We start from the raw sequence: 20,058 nt of genomic DNA on the forward strand, positions 1-20,058 counted from the left end.
AGAGCATCTGCTAAATGACTAAAATCTAATCATTTGGGTTCTCTTTTCCATTTCTTTTTTAGGTTTATGCAATTGTATAATTCTTACATTTTACATTTTTAGTCATTTAGCAGACGCTCTTATCCAGAGCGACTTACAGGAGCAATTAGGGTTAAGTGCCTTGCTCAAGGGCACAGACAGATTTTTTCACCTAGTCGGCTCGGGGATTAGAACCAGCGACCTTTCGGTTACTGGCACAACGCTCTTAACCACTAAGCATGTCGATCACCATAATGACCAGTTGTGACAAGAGGGAGTACAGCTACGAACGGTAGTGACTTTTAATAGCAGGTTAGGAGAGCATTTTATCTAGCCCTAACCCTTTTCCTAACCTTAACCTAAGTCTCTTAACCTGCCACATTAATTCTCCTAACCTGCTGCGTAAATTCTCCTACTGCTACGAAAGTCACTTCTGGTGGTAGCTGTACTCCCTTTAGTCAGAACCATAATGACCCTGACACACAGGCAAGGGGAGATGTGTCTGTCACACATGGCACAAAAAACACTTGCATTTATCCATTTATTTATTCAAATATCTATGAGTGTATTCTTTCAGATGCTTTATGTTGCCATTACATAATAAAGGTCCACATAGATCCATATCATAATTTGACCACATCAAATACTTGAAAACATCGCTTAAACTTTATTGACAGAATATGATGCAAGCCATTCTGAGCCATTTGGAGTCATATTGTGACAATATTGCGTTGTGTTGTTGAGAGTACGGTATTCCAAGCTCTGTTTGACACAACATCTAGTACTCCTTCATCTTTTAAAGGTGTATTTGAAGACTTGCTTAATGACCATGGCTAGGTTAGCACATAGCTTATCCATTATGACTGTATTTTAAACACACAGCGGGTAGTTCATCTCATGAGTCTCTTTCTTACTTATATGTGGACCATGCACTGTCTTTATCTGGAAAATATATACTAGGAGAAAAAAAAGATAATGAAATGTCCCATTCCAGTTGTCTGATCTACGCCAAGCCTTACAATAATTTTTACGAGGATACATTTTTAAAAGTGTACAATAATGATAATAATATTAACTAATCGCTAACTGAACATCAATGCTGCTGAAAGTAAAGCATGTAATAACAGCGGAGGACTTCATACAAAGTGGTCCTGGGATAGATCAAACAACTCGCCATAAAAGATGATCCTACTGCCTCTAAGTACTAGAAAACAAGATATAGAAAGTTGAGAATGCTTTTGATAGTAAATAGAAAAACCCCACACATCTTTGCACATTTGTGGAACAGGAATAGACAGTGATCATTAAACAAAATGACAAGCTTCACAATATCCATGGCTTTTTGTTAGTTTTTCTATACAATGTATACCCACCTTGAATTCAATGTGTCTTATTCCACAAAGGAGGAACGCATATGTACAATAAATAGATCATTGTTATTACAGCCGTTCAAGATAATATTACCTGACATTTTCAATTTCTTTAGTTAATTATATTTCTTGATTTTTATTTTTCCTCATTTACATTTTTATTTTTTGTCAGAAATTAAATTGAATTGACAGGTCAGCAAAATGTAGTTTTTTATATGTTTGAAACCTTACAAAAATTACATTTGAAAATGATATTTTTCCTGTGTTTTTCCTTTACTTTTTTCAAAACAAAAATGTTCAATGGTGCATCTGGCATAGTTCGAGAAAGAGAGAAAGACTGATGATGAAGTAAGTCTATACCGCATACATACAACAAAGAGGACAAAGATAACTATCACCCAAGCGTCACTGTCGTCCATCCCAAACAGTGATCTAGCTGTGGAGTGTTCTGTGCTATTAGACTACAGCAAACCCTGGGTCGTGTTCATTAGGCACAAACAGTAGGAAAGGTTTTCAAACAGACAACAGAAATGAATGCCCCTATAGGACAAGTGCAGGTAGTACTACCTCTGTTTAAAACATTTGCTCCAGTTTGGTGCTTACTGAACACGGTCAACACAACATCTGTTCCATCTGGGTAAAAAAATAATAATGCTTATACTACTGTATATGTGAGTAAGGCTACCTAACTGTAGTCGGGGATACTAAATGGATAAAATAGTAACATTCAGCACAAATAATGAACTTTATCATCTTCCCTGTGTCTCAAAATATTGCACCTGCTTTTGAAGTTTATCAAAAAGGGCGAGGAGTAAAACTGCAGGGTATAAGGGGCAATAACCGGGCAACTCCTGCTTGCAAGAAGAAAATGAAATTGGAATTAATATTGCCTGCAGCTTTAACATGGATGCACCAGTATTTGTTACTTCCAAATGTAATCCTGAAATAATTCAACATCTTGCATTGCTGAAATAGAGCCACAATTATCATGAGATGGAACAATAATCAATTCAATAGTAATCAATCAATTCACCCTGGATTCCTGGTGGTCAGAAACAATATTCTTACTCTCTGTAGCTAAGTGCTCTGCATGTACAGTCCTGTGCATTGCCTTAACCCATTATGTAAATCCTGTAAATGTCTCTTTCTATATAACTGTTTGATTTATGTAAATATTCAAGTTGTATTTGTCATACTGTATTTATTTATTGTCTCCTGTATAAAGTACCTTTCAGATACGCAAACACTTCAGAAGACACCAAACATCTAAATAGCTTAAAGCAGGCTTAAAGCTAATAGCCAGCTAGCCACTCTCAGTTTTCAAATGCCTCCCAGACATCATGAGGAATAATGTAGACATTAGAAAGTTGAAATAGTCTGACATTTTTATCTAAACGGAATCCATAACTTTGTATGTCAGGGTAGAGTGAATAACAGCAAATCCTATTAGCTAAGAGATGAAAAGAGGGGAGAGAGGGATCAACCCGTGCCTCTTCCCCCCCATTCCCACTCCTAAATAAGTACAAACCTATGGGAAACCCCTTCAATATTGATTCTAGTGATGATCCCCAATCCAATACCTGTATCCTCTCCAATTAAGTACACACTTTATTCACCTGATCTCTCAGCCAATTAAGTACGTTCACATTATCTCTCGTACAATCAAATCCCTCTAAATGATCTCTCCAATCAATACCCCATCAATTATATATGCTATAGGATACTAACTCCTCAGCTGCCGCAAACGAAAAGGTGAAAGGATACAGGGCAACTCTGCTATAGGTTCAGTTTCTATACCTTCATGTCCAATGGGAGTAGTCGTTTTTCAGCGGTGCATCCAATCCAAGTCTAGATGGTGCGTTGGGCTGTCTCTCTCTGTGAGATATGTATCCACCCTTGTTTCAACAGTCAGTTAGAGAAGCATTGCTTCAGACAACTCCAGGGTCTCAAACATCCTATTTTCTCCCCACAAATCTTTGAAGAAAGCTCAAGCTCAAAGGCTTTGGAGATTCAGGTCAAAGTTAAACCATCACAATCACCTTTTTAAAACAAAGGTTTGGCCGGTCTGGCATAATTTCTCTTCCAACATTTCACAACCAAATGTGGAAAAACAGGGTGATGGTTGAAATCAGAAATCAGGGAAAGAGCAGGGATTGGCGAGTGGTGTAGTTCTAAAAAAGATAGCTTGGTAATTCCAGACATAACAAAGACTTGAGTCTGGTAAGGAAAGCTCAAGCTAGCCAAAATATTGCTTCAAAAACAAGCGCACAAATCCAAAACAAAAGGCACCCCACACTCGGGACACTGCCACAAGCATATAAAGACAGGGGTTCTCCACAAAGATGGGCACGCTCATAGCTGGTAGCGGCAATGTAGTAACAACATCCATAGCACTAATGACGATAGTAATAACAAGAGGAATTAAAAAGGGTTTGCATCACGTTCAAATGAAAAGTCATTTCAGAGTTTGGTGGCCTCTTTTGACTTGTTGATTGTGTTCTTCATACAGGTTAGTTTGGTAGGCACACTAACAGGCACTGCATGCGATGTGGGTTGGAGTGTGGTGTGGGGTAGGGTTGTGGTATTGCGTCGGGGCGGGGTGGGGGGTTCATTTCTGTCCGCTGATGGACTGGGATATGGAGCGAGGCGGGATCATGTCCAGCAGGTACTCCCTCTGGCGGTCAGCCATGCTGGACCCCTTGTGGCCGCCCACGTTGCTTGGGTTCAGGTAGGCGATGTTCACCCCTGGAGAGGGAGGGAGTCAGTGAGAGACTGTTACAAAGGCCTGCCTCTCTACACTTAGTCATTCTGTCTATACAGTTGTATGGCTGATCTCAGCCCCATCCCCAGCCCAACCCCTGGTCAGCCCCATCCCCAGCCCATCCCCTGGTCTATACAGTTGTATGGCTGATCTCAGTCCCATCCCCAGTTCAACCCCTGGTCTATACAGTTGTATGGCTGATCTCAGTCCCATCCCCAGCCCTACCCCTGGTCTATACGGTTGTATGGCAGATCTCAGCCCCATCCCCAGCCCAACCACTGGTCTGTCTACTCACCAGGGATGCTGTAGAGCTGGCGGCGGTTGTCGTGATGCTGTTGCTGCTGTTGCTGCTGTTGCTGCTGTTGCTGCTGTTGCTGTGCCCGGCTGTGCCCACTAGTGCCCTGCTGTCCACTGCGCTTTCCAGTCATGCCCAGCAGGCTGCTGGCCACAGAGAGCTGGGAGGCCTGGGCAAAGTTGGACAGGACGCCTCGGGCCGAGCCGGACAGACCCCGTTGGAGGGAGGCCTGGGACTGGGTCACCTGGGGCTGAGGCGCCTGGAGGACACACACACACACACACATCAGATGGAGAGTCCATCTGTCAGCACGGGACATCCTCGAAAACTAAAGGGGGTGTGATGACGGTTGGGGAAATGTGAAAGTAGTAACGTGCATTCCCCACCCACCTCAGGATTCCCCTTTTTGCAGCCATTTTACGCCTGTTTTTGTGGGGTGTAAATTCTCTTGTCACATAATTGTCGCTGGATGGATTTATTTCAAAATAATATATGCCAATTAGGAGATACTTTTATCCAAAGCGACTTACAGTCATGCATGCATACATTTTAAGTATGGGTGGTCCCAGGAATTGAACCCACTATCCTGGCATAGCAAGCACCATGCTCTACCAACTGAGCTACAGAGAACCACATAAAAGCAATGCACATTCCAACCCTTGCTTGTAAATACACTTTCCACTTTCCGCTCAAACACATGCCAGTCCAGTTCAAAATGTCAACAATGGCACATGTGATTTTTGATATGCATCTATTTCAACCCCCACCCTTAGACAGGGATTAAAGACAGAAGAGAAAGCAATCATTGCACAAGTGGGTGGTCAATTTTTGTAACGTTTATAAAAGTTCAGATTTAATTAATTTGAAGTGTTTACACAGTAACTCAGCCGCAATGGAAGTCACTCCCGAAAATGTACAACCAAATCTCATAAATAGGGGGTTTAATATTGCACAAGAGAGAGGTTTATGAGCTATAATTCAGTCAATATTTGATTATTTATCAAGTATCCATTATGCAGCTGTTACAATTGGACCTTTTATCAATTTTGCTGAACAATGCTAGTGAAAGTGGTGGTGACAGATTGTCTATTGCAGTAGGTAACACTTATTAACAGCGGTGACAGTGACATACCTGTCTGTGTGTGTGATGTCTGCTCATAGACTCAGCCTTACTGACGCTTGGAACAGTTTGAGCTGAACTGGTGGCAAGAGCGGCTTGCAACTGGATTCTCTGCTCAATCTCCTGTGACAAATTTAGTAAAAGATGGTTATTCACACACGCACACACACTTTCCCTATAAACAATGGTTGCCTGAACAGAGCAATGGGGAGCCAATGGAATGCTGACCTGCTCCTGCTGTAAAGCCTTGACGAAGGCATTCTTCAGCCTATTGGTGTGCTCGGCCTTCAGTGCCTTCTTCTGATTGGACGACATACAGGTCTCGCAGAGTATGCGCCCACCCTTCTCCTGCTTCCAGTGAGGGGTGAAGTCCGTCTTGCACTGGGCACACGAGAAGGGCTCCATGGAGGAGGGCAAACGCAGTTTACCTAAAGAGAGAGCCACAAGAGTTCAGTGAGGTGAGAGGGGCCCAATTCCAAACCGACTCATCTGATAACATTGTTGGTTTGATGGTTGTGTGCAGGACTAATGGCTAGCTAGGCATCAGCAAAAGGGTTCCAGTTCCGTCCCTCACCCTGACTGTCAATGACACTCTGCACAACCTCCTCCAGGCCCACCATGTAGATAAACTCGCTGTTGGCCGCTGACGGCAGGAAGTGGAGGAGTGGCGCCGGCGGCTTGGGAGGCGGGATCTCCAGCAGGGTTTTCTCCAGCTGCTTCCTCAGGGCCAGCTTGGCGGCCGCCTGGCTGCTGGCTGTGTCTGCCATGGAGGAGCCCACCGATGTCCCCCCTGGGCTGTGTGTGGCTGAGGGGCTGACCGCCCCCACCCCCGACACCCCACTGACCCCTCCCGCGGCTCCGGCCGCCTGCATGTGGGTCAGGTTCATGTAGATGGCCGAGGAGGAGGAGGAGCCAGAGCGCAGAGAAGCTGCCACCTGCTGGGTGGAAGACTGTAAGTACACACAGAGAACCATACCCGTCATTCAGAACAGTGTTTTTAAGTTTAAGTCTGATGGCATGACAGCTACATTTATCTGCTAAAAATTATGTAAAAACCCTCAAAACCTGGCATCTGAGTGGAAACAACTGATTTTGAACCTCTATGACAGTGGTATTCAAACTTTTTCAGCACTTTTTTTATGGACATACCCTGTCCATAGACTGCTTACAGATTAAGGAAACCAATTTGTGATTTTGTAATTTGGGTAAACTATCCCTTTAGTTTAAGAGAACCAATAAATACAATTTAATCAATACAATTTTATTTTCTAATTATCTCTCAAAAAAGTTTGCATTATCCCATTCAATAATCTGTACTCTTATTTTATTTTTTTCACTTCTTTATGATGATTATGACCAATAACAGGGATGACATTGGGGTTTACCTGCTGGTAGCTAACGGCGTTGTTAGAGCTGCCAGTTGAGGAGCGCATGCCACCCTGCTTCTGCTGTGCCAGCCTCTGACCCTGCAGCTGGGCAGGGTTGGGCGCTATCACCCTGCTCTGTGACATCATCATCTGAGACATGGAGCTGTTGGTGGCTGACCTGATCACTGAGTGACCCTGGGGGAGGAAAGAGGAGGAGAAGGAGGAAGAGGAGGAGAAGAAGATTATAAGTAAGACATGGGTGGTGGTGTTTGTCGGTTTTCAGTGTCATGTCATTTTCCTGCTCATATTCACCAGAGATTATTTAAGAGGGTAATGCCACTTCATACCACGAGATGGCGTCACTGTGCTATTATTGAAACAGGAGACCTCTGCTTTATTGTGAGATGGTTCTCATGCAAAATAAAATAATTACTGTTCAATCCCATCCCCCAACCCCCCTCCTTGGCTTCCTTGCGCCTGCCCAACTTGCATTGTGACCGACTCAAGGCACAAAGGGAACCCTAAGAGAACCAGTGCTGTAGCCCACCTGTGCAGTGCTGTAGCCCACCTGTGCAGTGCGATGGTTCTGGGGCTCTGGGGTGTGGTGGCCAGGGCGGCCAGACATCTTGCTCATGCTCTGAGCACCGTGGATGGCACCGCTCTGGAGGGCAGATGCTGTGTTCTGGACCACAGGGACCTGAGGGGGGCAGAGGGGTAGAGGTGATAGAGGGGTCAAACATAGAATAATACTAATATAGTAAGGTTATTTACCAGACACTTTTATCCAAAGCAACTTCTAGGTAGCCCTTCACACCCAATACTGTATACAGGGTGAAAACAGCAAATTTGGTCACTGATATGCGCATAAATTGGAAAGCAGTATAGTAACATACTATACATTACATCAGAGCTCTGGGTATCCGTTTTACAGCAGTATATGGGAATCAACTGACAGATGTTCTAAGCGGGAGCACCACCTGCAACAAGAAGATGCCCCCATCCTTCTCGACAATTGGCTTGCTTTGGCATTAATGATCGCTATGTTTGATGTACAGTTACGAGGATGACATGGCGTCATACCCTGGGTTGTTGTTCTGAACAGAATGAGCCTATGTTCGCCGTATTGTGAAGAAAATTAGCCGTGAATTACCACCTGAATGCACCCATGGCTCCATTTCATGCACACCAAAATTACTATCTGTTCTTCTGAAGTGCCTTGTGAAAGCCTAACACTAAAATCGTATTATATAACTTCGCAACTCATGTTGGAAATATAATATGCTTTCAAATATGCACACCTGACCCTGATTGCAATTTGTAATGGACCGTTTTTGGATCGAATTAACAACAGTAATTGCATGATGGTGGGGATGCAGGGCTGCGTTCCAAACAAAAAAAACACAAGGGCACTTGCTTCAGTTCCTTAACAGTACAGCTAGGAGGGCTCTTTCCTTGACTCATAAAAGTGTTTTTAAATTACTTAGGAACTGTGCACACATTGGTGAGGTGTGTAGCAATTTGGAGACACCAGTTTGACCTCTCCCTCAAACCCTTGAAATTGTTTTGTCTTATATTGCATCTACCCCAAATTTTGCATGGATATTCTTATTGTGTTACTGAATGTATCCAGAGTATTTCCAGATTTCTTTATCAACAAATGCTGCGGAAAGTACAACAAATGTAAAATGCACATAAAATGAACAGTGTAATATCTGGATTCTTGTGTCAGGAGAACTGTTTGTTTCCCCATAATTTCCAAAGTGTTGCCTTTCAATTGCTACAATGGTTATGCATATGCTTCTCGTATTGTTTCTGTTAGAGCCCTATCCATATAGGCCAATTCCCCCAAGTGTAAAGTGCATAAGCAGTAAGTGAGTGAGAAAAGGATGAGTGCAGTGATTGAGCGAGTGAGAGAGTGATGAGTGCGGTGGCTGAGAGAGTGAGAGAGGGATGAGTGCGGTGGCTGAGAGAGTGTAGTGGGAACTACAGAGTGAGCAGTGGATGACAGAGGGATGAGCGAGTGGATGACTGAATAAATGTCTAAATGACTGACTGAAGCAGATGAGTATAGAGGATGGATGGGACAGCGTTGGGTGGGTTACTGACTGACCTTCTGCACCAGGTTCTCCTTCTGCATCTGGCTCTGCCTCAGCTTCTTCAGCAGCACCAGCCTGGCCTCCTCCAGCCTCAGCTCCTCTCTCAGAGCCCTGATCATCTTCTGCCTCTCCTCCCCTGTCTTACCCTGAAGCACATACATAGAAACAAATGAGCACACATACTGTACCCACTTCTGCCTTTCCTCTCCATACACACATATACAACTATAAAATGTGTCCTTTTATATATTGTACTTGGTTTTTGATTACATGTGTATAGATGATGTATTACAGCTGATACCAATGATGTATAGATTATATAATGTATTATAGCTGATACCAAATTAATATCTGTACTGTTTGCCTACTATGATTGCCTACAGTGTCTCAAAACTATCTGAGTGGTCCAAAATGTGTGTTTTTAAATTAATTAATGGATTACTATACAACTATGCACTATTCTAACACTCATTCACACAAAAAGACATAAATATCCTTCTACATTTTTCAAGACTGTGCTTATATGTGCTGTAACACACACACACACAAACACACACACACACCTTATACATCTCCAGGTTCGCTGCCCTCAGGCGTTCCTCCCCTTGGCTGGGCCCTCTTGGACTGGACGCCTCATTGTCTGACAGGACGATCACATCAGGGGAGGGTGTGTGTCGCTCCCTGTCCACGTCACTGTGGAGGAACACACACACTTTCAATTCTGACTGACTGATTCTTAATTGTAAGAAGGATTTCTATTTTCTCCTCCTATCCTCTCTCCTCACCCTCTCCGGGCGCTGAAATCCACCGGCTCCTCGCCCATGTTCTCCTTCCCGCTCTTTCCCACTATGCCATGGGCTCCCACAACTTGACCACGGAGGCTCCCATTGGTCTTCTCCTCATAGGCCCCTCCCCCTGAAGACCCATGACCCTTGACCTCACCACCCCCGCCTCCTGAGACCCCTCCCAACCCTCCCCCCTCCATGCCAGCGAGGTCCTTGCGTTTCAGATAGGCCAGCATCTTGAGGCGCTCCATGGCCTGGTGGCCCTCCATCTTGATGCGTTTGGAGAGCAGCTCGTCTCGCTCACTGCTAGTGGCACTGCCTGCAGGCGAGGAGGAGTCCAAGCCTCGCTTCAGCAGGCTCAGCCGCACCGCCTCCTCATTCAGTCGCTCCATACTGGACTGGATGGATGAAAAAAAGAGAGAGAGAGACAGGCATGAGGGGAGTACGTAGAAACATCTCTAAGTTAGCCGTGATTCTTTTTCCTAACATAAAACAAAATAATTTCTAAAGATCAAAAGAGCAACATGATTATGACATATCTTGAAATGCGTGACTCAAGCAAAGAAAGAAAATATCTTCATTTGTACGTACGTACGTACGTACGTACGTACATTGGGCATACTTGAGCTGATGATACACTAGCCATTTCTTGAGGCAATATTGCAGAGCAATGTTGGTGGCAATGGAGTCAGGTATGCGACACTGGAGCAATTATGAGCATTGAGCAACATGGCCATGAATAAAACCTCAATTTCCCCATTTATTTACTCATCTCCTATAGCTTTTTGTTGCCTGTTGACTGACACATCCGTACTGGAATTTGTCAGCTAACAAACAAGCAACAAATAACTCAACCTACTGCCAGTCAAGTCAACAATGGCAATGCATACATAAGGATAACTAGATTTAGACAATGTTTTGTTTCACAATTCTAAGCTAGCAAGTGTACATGGTATTCATCAAGCTAGCCAGCTAGTTTAACATACAAAAAAACAATCCAAAACTAAAAACTAAATGTAAAATCTACATGGCTAGCTAGCGAATTAGCCTGTTTGTCCGATTGACTTAGCATTGGTTTCGGTTAGTATGCTAATCTCGATTATCATGCACCTCAGCGTGGACATTTTCGTCAGTTTAACATGACATACTGAACACAGTATGTACACTGAGTGTACAAAACATTACATAGACTGACCAGGTGAATCCAGGTGAAAGCTATGATCCCTTTTTGATGTCACCTGTTAAATCCACTTCAATCAGTGTAGATGAAGGGGAAAAGATAGCTTAAATAAGGATTTTTAAGCCTTGAGACAATTGAGACATGGATTGTGTATGTGTGCCATTCAGAGGGTGAATGGGCAAGACAAAATATTTAAGTGCCTTTGAACGGGGTAGGTGCCAGGTGCACCGGTTTGAGTGTGCCAAGATCTGCAACGCTGCTGGGTTTTTCACGCTTAACAGTTTCCCATGTGTATCAAGAATGGTCCTCCACCCAAAGGGCATCCAGCCAACTTGACACAACTGTGGGAAGCATTGGAGTCAACAGGAGCCAGCATCCCTGTGGAACGCTTTCGACTGATCAAAATTCCCCAGCTTATAAAAAAAATTTTCATTTTCATTGGGACATTTTTGCAGCAACCATTGCTGGCAACATTGCTCAGCAATATTGCCCCCAAAAAGTGCCGTAAGGGTGCCATCTCCCTCTACTAGTCTCCAACAGTGAAGCATAGCTGACATGTCTGCTGCTTTCCCACCATATTGTTTGTTTTGCCACCTCAGACAGCGCTAACAGTTAGCTGTCATTACCCCTGTCCCACAACCTTAGACTAGCAGCAGGCTAACACAGTACAGCACACACAGCTATCCTATTGAATTAAGAGTAAAATAAGCATGTGTAACAACTGTGTTACAACTCCAATGATCATTGTTCATACTTCCACCCTAAAAGTTCATATTTCCATCAAAGCCAACAGAAAACAATAGGAGAAATACTTGTGGTCCATTAACATGGCTGCAGGTACAGAAAGAGGCACGTGCACGCACGCACACCCACACTTTTTCCTTCCTGGCCTCTCCAGTCTGAGTTGAATGAAGGGGTATGTAATGTGATATGTACCCATGACAGAACATGCTTGAGGGCTTTATGTATCTATATGGATGTGTACTGTACCCTGTGTGTGTGTGTGTGTGTGTGTTACTGTAAATCCGATTGTATTTGACACACTTGAATCATAGGAGGGTTGGTTGAGGATGCACAGGCAGGCAATGTAGGTTGTGCCGCTGGGAGTTAGTTTGCCCTGCAACTTCGACCAATAATACGATTGAAGAAGTCGGAGAGTGATGAGGATTGGCCAGGAAGAGGGGGGTAGTGGGGGGAGGGATTGTCAGGGGACTAGGATGGTGGACTGGTTATAATTAGAGCATAATGCCTTGCTAGGTAGAAATGGTAGCACTCTTGTGTACACACACACACACACACACACACACACAAACCCATATACAAGGAAACAGTATGGTTTTATAATGCAGCATTTTCTTCATTTTTTTATATATGTTTACTACTCTCACTCTCTAGGTCCAGAGAGTCATCATGAGACATGGAAGTTACCACTTCCTTTACAAAAGGAAAAAGGAAGTGGTAACCCACATAGAAAACTGTGGAGAGACAGAGAGAGAGAGAGAGCAAGAGCGAGAGAGATGGGGAGCAGGCAGAAAAGTGAGAAAGGGCAAGTAAAACCAAACCTGGCTAACAAGCCAATCAGAATTGTCTTGTGGTGTGTGTGTTGTTGTGTCTGTGTGTGTACATGTGACCATCTTTACCCAGCACCTCTTGTCCCCCCTTTCTCTGTCCCTATTGCTCCTTATATAATGTGATGACTGTTTCCCTCAGCTGCAACAAACCACCGTCTCTCTCTCCCTCTCTCACCAGTCTCCTCCCACAGCGCCCAACCCCAACACGCATCGACACACATGCACACACACATGCACACACACGACACTCTGGGCCCGCTGCCAAACAACACAAGTCAGACGCCTCCATACCGCGAGAGGAAGAGAGGAGGAAGAAAAAGGGGGTGCTAAGATGGAAGGATGGTAAACGAGAGGGGGTGATCAGCATACGCACAGACACACACACTTAAACAGCACACAGACAGACAGAGAGACGGACAGTCAGACATACACACTAACATTCCCCGAAGCTACATAATCATTATCCTGCAAAGGTGAGCTACTGTTGATGTGACCTAGAGGTTGGACAAAAATAAATTATACTGGGACCAGCACCCTCGGTTAAAAGATGCAGTGATATACACAATGCTGTCTTACTGTCCTTTTTTACAATGATCATATTGGCATTAAAATAAAACAATCCTACAGGGACAATGGACAAAGACTGCTATGATACAGTATATATCATAGTCACTGTAGCCTATATCCTGTAGAAGAGAGCTATACGATAGAAGACTTCAACACAGTAACAGATAAAGATATGTACAGCATTCTTCAGCCATACCCAGCCCCGCGAGAAGACGCACACACAGGCGCACCCACACACAAACACACACACACACACACACACACACACACACACACACACACCGGGATTTCAGAGACCATGCCAACATAAGGCTCCTTTGTTCCCGTTCCTCAACCCCCACCCCTCCTCCATTTTCCTACAGTTGTGCGATGCCAACAAAGCACCCGTATAAACACTTTCTTCCCTGTCCTGACTCCACTTCCCTCCATCCATCCCTCAAAAAACACTGGGGAGAAAATAAAACTTTTTTATCATAAAAATATGCTGCATAGTTGTGTTTGCAAGACCCCGAGGGGGGAAGTGACGAATAAGGGCTTATGTCGTACAGTCAGCAAAATAGTCCCAAGGGCTTTGGTTTACGTAGGGACCAAGTATGTGCATGTATGTGGTAGGGAGTAGATTACAAACAGATATGTGATTTACTTCTTTAACCTTATTGTTGCTTGGTACTAGCAGAAGTCAGTGCAGAAGCAGCTTTAGAAACCCACCAATCTCAGCCTAACCTGTCAATGAGAGAGCATGGGTTGTATGCAAATAATGAAGTACTGATGATCACCCCACATTTGACAACACATTGGTAACAAGGTGCAACCAAATGGAAGAAAGGAATCAGCCATGAACCCACCCATGAGTCCTGACCCAACGTGGGAAACATAATACCCAAGCAGTGGTTCCCAAACTGTGGGCCGGGACCCACTTGTGGGTAGCGGCAGGGGTCCAGGTGGGTCGTGGGATTACATTTTTTGTGCATTGCACATATTTACAAATACATTTTCGGGATGGAAAAAAACGTTCAGTGTCAATTTAAATGACTAAAACCAAATAGAATGTATGTAGAAAAGATAATGGACCTATATATATATATTTTTTTTTGAATAGCCTATAATCTTTGAGAACATACAACAAAATAAATGCTAGGCAATCAGGCCCCCATTGATTTTGTTATGTTTGAGCATAAGAACACAGCATTAGCCATGCAAAAATGCATAGAATTGCAAGAGATTAGCGTAAAACTGCAAAAAAATTATCTCTGGCTTTAAAACTGCAACATTTTATTTCAGCTCCATGGCAAAATGTGTAGAATTGCTGGAAATTAGCTTTAAAAATGCAAATGTTTCTGTCCTCTGCTAAGGTGATATTTTTTACTTATTATTTGGTCTGTGTACTATTAATATTAGCTACCTTTATATGTGTTGTGTTATGATACTTGTGACTAACTTGCCTTTCTTAATTGCCCCTGAGGGGATAAATAAAGTTGTAATTAATTGAATTGAATATGCATTGTCAGACTGAATCCTTAGAAATGACTATAAGGCTAATCTAAAAATCATATCATTATTATAAATCACCATTATTACTATAATAACATGTAATGATCCGTTCATAAAGAACACAGGCGGTTCATGCTGGGTCACTGTGGTTATTAGGAGGGAATCAAACACAATCATATCTAATGAAGGATCATCATCTTCCTATTTCCATTCAAGATCAGTGTGTTTATGGGGGGAGGAGAGAAATTAGGACAGGACACAAATAATTAACAGGGCCTTAAGTTTATCTATCTCATAACTGTAGCCTCATGAAAACTGTATTGACTGAAAAGAAAGGGAAAAATATAAGAGGACATGATGGTGATGGCATCAGGGGTTGTGGTCTACAACCAATAGGTTTTATCACATGATCAATCCCAGGGTACAGAGGGTTCCTGACATGAGACTGATTAGGAAACAGTGTAGCTGGACACCTAGACAAAAAAGTCAGAAAAAGTACATTAAAAAATCTTTATATATTCATTTGGATGAATCCATTTACTCACACAATGAATATAGCACAAAGCAAATGCAAAACACACACACACTTCAACATTAGACTGTGATATCATACACACACCTGTAGTGTCAGATCATATAATCCAGACAAACGAACCTACACACCGACACCCACACCCATCCTCCTGCTTCCACTACACTACAACAACACTTAGGATGCCCAGTTCTTCATCACACAACACTTATCACATGGTTGCCATGGCAACTATGGCCTATCTATTTATAGACCGCACCACTAATCAATTTAATTTCTGCGGTTGCCTAAGCAAAGGAGGGAGCAAGGGACAAAGGGAGCAAGAAGAAGAGGAGGAGGAGAGAGCAGAGATGTCAGAGTTCTGTGTTCTGTGTACAGTGGAGATGCTGAATTTCCCAGAAAGACATCCATATCTTTGTCCTAATGATACATGAAGCATGATTGATCCAGACAGAAGATTTGTTAAGAGGATTTTGAAAAGGACAAAGATGGACAGACATGTACATGCATATTATGAATACGTGCAATTCCACAGTAACAGAATGATGCTGAGACTCAGAATTTTCCCTTTAACCCTATCAGTCCCAAGACCCCAGCAAAAATCAGCTTTTCATTTATCTGACTTTCATTTATCTGCATGTCCAGCCATTATATTAAGCCAATTAAGTGTTTTAGGCCTACCGTTTTCTTTTCAGGTACAACACAAAACAATTTGACAAACAGTTGCATTCGTGAGTTTTATTGACAAATGTCAACAACAAAAAAATAAGTCAGTTGGGAGTTGGGAGTTTGTGACAGCAACTATGTGAGCTTATTACAGTATTATAGACACTACTGTATGTCCTGGGATTTCCTATGATCTTATATCTAGAAGAACCCCTTATCTTCTAATGATTATTGTGTAGCTTGTGAGCGTCATTGAGCAAAACGTGTTACATGTAAGTGTTCGTGAGACACTCACCTTTTCATAGATAGCTTTTAGTAGTTTGTAGTACAAAACATTCAGACGTTTTTGTAAAAATATCTGTTCCCAGGCACCTTCGGGATCCACCCTTGTCTTACAAACACCGCTCTAGCTCAGCCCCCGTTAATCACACATACTAATGGTCTGTAGCTCAAACAAATTAGGTTTAAGGGGGTTAGAAGTCCAAAACGCGCCGGCATTACGGTGGGACTCAATGGGTTCAAATGTATGCCAAACAAAAACCAATGATTGCAAAGTTAAACAAACCAAACAACTCTATGCACAAGGATGAGTTTTAACAATTTACACAAAATTTTTTACAAAAACACATTTACTTGAAGAACAGTGCAGATGCAAAGTTTGGTAACAGAATGACGGCACAAAGAGCACAAACCGTCATTCTGTTACCAAACTTTGCATTTGCACTGTTTTTCAAGTACATGTGTTTTTGTAACACTTTCAGTGGAAATTGTTAAAAGTAGTCCTTGTGCATAGTTGTATGGTTTGTTTCACTTTGAAATCATTGGATTTTGTTTGACATACATTTTAAAGTGAAACATTTGAGTCTCAGCATCATTCTGTTATGTGAAATTGCCCATACACAAATGCATTGCATCTGCCATGCCTTGCCCATCTAGGTCCATAAGTCCTACCCTACAACATGGGTCGCAGAGTTGGGCCCCCTGTCCCTTTAAGAACAGGAGAGTCCCCCATTATCTCTCTTTTCTGTTCCCCTGTGGTGCCAAGCACTGTCCTAACACGCTAGCCAGTCTGAGCCGGTCTATAACCTCAGGATATGGAATGATCTCTTAATGTAAAGCCTTTAGTGACGTCACATGAGAGAGAGAGACAGAGAGAGAGAGAGAGAGAGAGAGAGAGAGAGAGAGAGAAAGTGAGACAGGTGGGTATGTGTGTGTGTGTGTTTGTGTGTGTGTGTGTGTGTGTGTGTGTGTGTGTGTGTGTGTGTGGGGGGGGGGGGGGGGGGGGGGGGGTTAAAGAGAAAAAGTTAAAGTATACAATATGAAAGGAGGGGGGGGGGGGGGGGTCCTAACTAACCAACCTGGTACCTTTACATAGCAGTCTCACAGCAGACCATGGGGTCCTCTGAGGAGTAGGTGAGTTTTTCTGTCATGGAGTCTACAATCTACCATCTGATGTACTATGTAGTGAATAAAAAGTATAACTGCATATCTACATTCGTGTACACACACACATGCACACATTCAAACGTGTGATGTGTGCAAAATTCAGATTAGTTCTATGGAGTTTGTATTGTGGAAGCTTTTCAAACCATCCACACTGCTTCTAACCTACATTCACCCACACATCGTCTGCCAACCACTCATGTCAGGGTTTGTGTTGTGATGACGATGTGAGGTATATGAACCCTAAAGAGTTGCCAGTTCGGGTCCCACTTCAGTTCAACCCAGACTGTGGTCTTTTAATGGCACACTTCAGTCCAATTTGCTTATGGAGATAAACAGCCCAACAGATTTTTTATTTGCAGCCATGAGATATACAAATGGAGACTAGAATGACAGAAGAGCAACCAGCTGTCCATCACTTTACTGCATTTCTATTCCGAAAATAAAATGTATGGCAGAGGACTCTCCAAACTTTCATCTCACCTGCAAAGGTCAACTAGACAAGTTCTTATAGGAATAAATCATCAGGAAAATGACTGTCATAATTTGGCATAAATCAAAGATTTTGGCTTTTTATCTGTTTGTTACAGTTTGTTATATCTTAGTATAATTCAGTGCAACTGAATAGGAGTGGTAAGGTCTCTGTTTGGCCTCCATGAGTAAATGCCATGATAGTTTGAATAAGTGGTTCTCAAGGATGGAAAAGATTTACTATTGGATTCCTGGAAAAAGTGGCACTGACTGTGAAACATTGTCCCTCTGTGTTGGTCACAAAAACCAAAGAGGTGAAGTCAAAGTCTAACCCTAGTTGGAATAACTTAAAAGAATTACAAAATGATAATAAATAAACACTTACATACACAAAATAGATTATCTGCCTATCTATTGGTTTTCACAAGTGACATTTCTAATGCAAAAATACATCAATTGACTTGTCACTGAAACATACATTGACCTGCCACTGAAATGTTCATAAAACTCAAAGAAAAAAACGAAGTTGACACCAGCTAGACAAAATTTCATTAAAGTCAATTGATAAGAACTCTGATCATCTGGTTGCCCCTCGTACCACTACAGGCATTCACTGATTCCTTCAACAGCACTTGTCATCGCCAACCATGGTGGCCATTTGCATAGGGCTAGGAAACAAGTTGAGAGGGTGAACACGTCTTCACTTACGTAAATGGCTGATGCATTTTGAATTCATTTTATTGTATGACATATGCACAACACTTCATGCCATTTGTCTCCAGTTCGATCAACAAATATCCTTCATATTCAGAAACTCGATCGTAGCAACGTTGATAAATATATTTCAACAATCAAATTACAACCATCGGTTTCAGATTAACATTTTGTTCATAACCACACCACGAAGACGCATTTTTTCCCCCAACCAATCTAGGTTAACCTCAAGGGACTCGAGATTAAACAATAAACATATTTCTACTCTATATGTATCAATATGATCCACGCGCGCTGTATTGCTACAATGTAAACAAATGTGGAACCTTGAAACATTATCAACGTTTGTATCCGCTGTTTTAGGTAGACCTCTTTTATTACCTACATTTTGGAACTAAAAATAACGGCAAAGCGCATCACTATTAACCCAATATAACTACTATGTCACCGTTATTTCGCTACTCATCTCACATTGTCACAGTACTTCAGTTGGACTGAAGTCTGGAACCTTATCACATCTAGAACCATGATCCGGACATTGAGGTTTTTAGTTAAACTTCAGTTTAGATAGGCCGCGGCTAAATCCTCGGTCTCACCTGACTCGCCTTCACCCAGCAGGTTCCACTCGCTTCGGATTTGGTTTTGGGATCCTGGGGCGCTGCAGTAAATCCTCACAACCAGTCAGTCCCCGGCACTGGCAGGCAATACAAAAGCGCTGATTGGGCCCCGACAAGCTCTCACGCTCTCTGTCCGTATCCAGACAGACAAATTATTGGACTGTGCTTGTGTCACTGACGCGCCTCTACTCATAGGTGTATGTTGTTGTCTGGAGGGGAGAAACTAGGAGAAATTGACCGAGATGCCCATCCTGTCAACAACACAATATTTAGGCTATATGCCATCGTAAATGTGACATATTCTCATGTTGTCAGTTACTCTAGTGTAGACATCACGTTGAATTGATTGATTGTAGCCTACTTTGATGCATTTATACTATTTTTAGTCAAGGGACAATTTTGTCAAGTTTTTGTAGGATATTTCTTATGCAATCACTTGGACCTTATGTCATTTAAACATATTTCACAGCTGTGGTAGGCTACCAGTATAGGACCAGCATTCAGCATGCATTATGCACGATCTAACAATAAGCAAAGGTCATTTAATTGCCATGAGTAATCAACACTTAACACAGCCATGCAATCTCCATAGACAAACACTGACAGTAGAATGGCCTTACTGAAGAGCTCAGTGACTTTCAACCTGGCACCGTCATAGGATCCCACCTTTCCAACAAGTCAGTTCGTCAAATTTCTGCCCTGCTAGAGCTGCCCCGGTCAACTGTAAGTGCTGTTATTAATAATATGCCATTTAGCAGACGCTTTTATCCAAAGCGACTTACAGTCATGCGTGCATACATTTTTGTGTATGGGTGGTCCCGGGGATCGAACCCACTACCTTGGCGTTACAAGCGCCGTGCTCTACCAGCTGAGCTACAGAGGACCACTATTGTGAAGTGGAAACGTCTAGGAGCAACAACTGTGACGTGGTAGGCCTCACAAGCTCAAAGAACGGGACTGCAGAGTGCTGATGCGCGTAAAAATCGTCTGTCCT

The 20,058-nt window shown here is 42.8% G+C and overlaps 1 protein-coding gene across 5 annotated transcripts; it reads right to left on the bottom strand.

Annotated features, from left to right (window-relative positions):
- Window positions 1–1,581: 1,581 nt before the first annotated feature.
- On the bottom strand, window positions 1,582–19,194 carry LOC311125970 (transcriptional repressor p66-beta-like). Of its 5 annotated transcripts, none has more exons than XM_084158464.1 (11): window positions 19,044–19,194; window positions 9,813–10,210; window positions 9,591–9,720; window positions 9,042–9,173; window positions 7,500–7,628; window positions 6,950–7,126; window positions 6,139–6,499; window positions 5,793–5,992; window positions 5,577–5,687; window positions 4,445–4,703; window positions 1,582–4,133 (listed from the first exon to the last, which is right to left on the bottom strand). In XM_084158464.1, the coding sequence occupies exons 2-11, from the start codon at window positions 10,202–10,204 to the stop codon at window positions 3,997–3,999; spliced, it is 2,028 nt and encodes a 675-aa protein (XP_084014590.1). In that variant the 5' UTR covers window positions 10,205–10,210; window positions 19,044–19,194; the 3' UTR covers window positions 1,582–3,996. The 5 variants fall into 5 exon arrangements, with proteins under 5 accessions (XP_084014590.1, XP_084014589.1, XP_084014588.1 ...); XM_084158463.1 differs by having other exon boundaries at window positions 6,139–6,514; XM_084158462.1 differs by having other exon boundaries at window positions 7,479–7,628.
- Window positions 19,195–20,058: the final 864 nt, after the last annotated feature.

Source organism: Coregonus lavaretus (genome assembly GCF_964263955.1).
Source record: "Coregonus lavaretus genome assembly, chromosome: 3".
NCBI lineage: Eukaryota > Metazoa > Chordata > Actinopteri > Salmoniformes > Salmonidae > Coregonus > Coregonus lavaretus.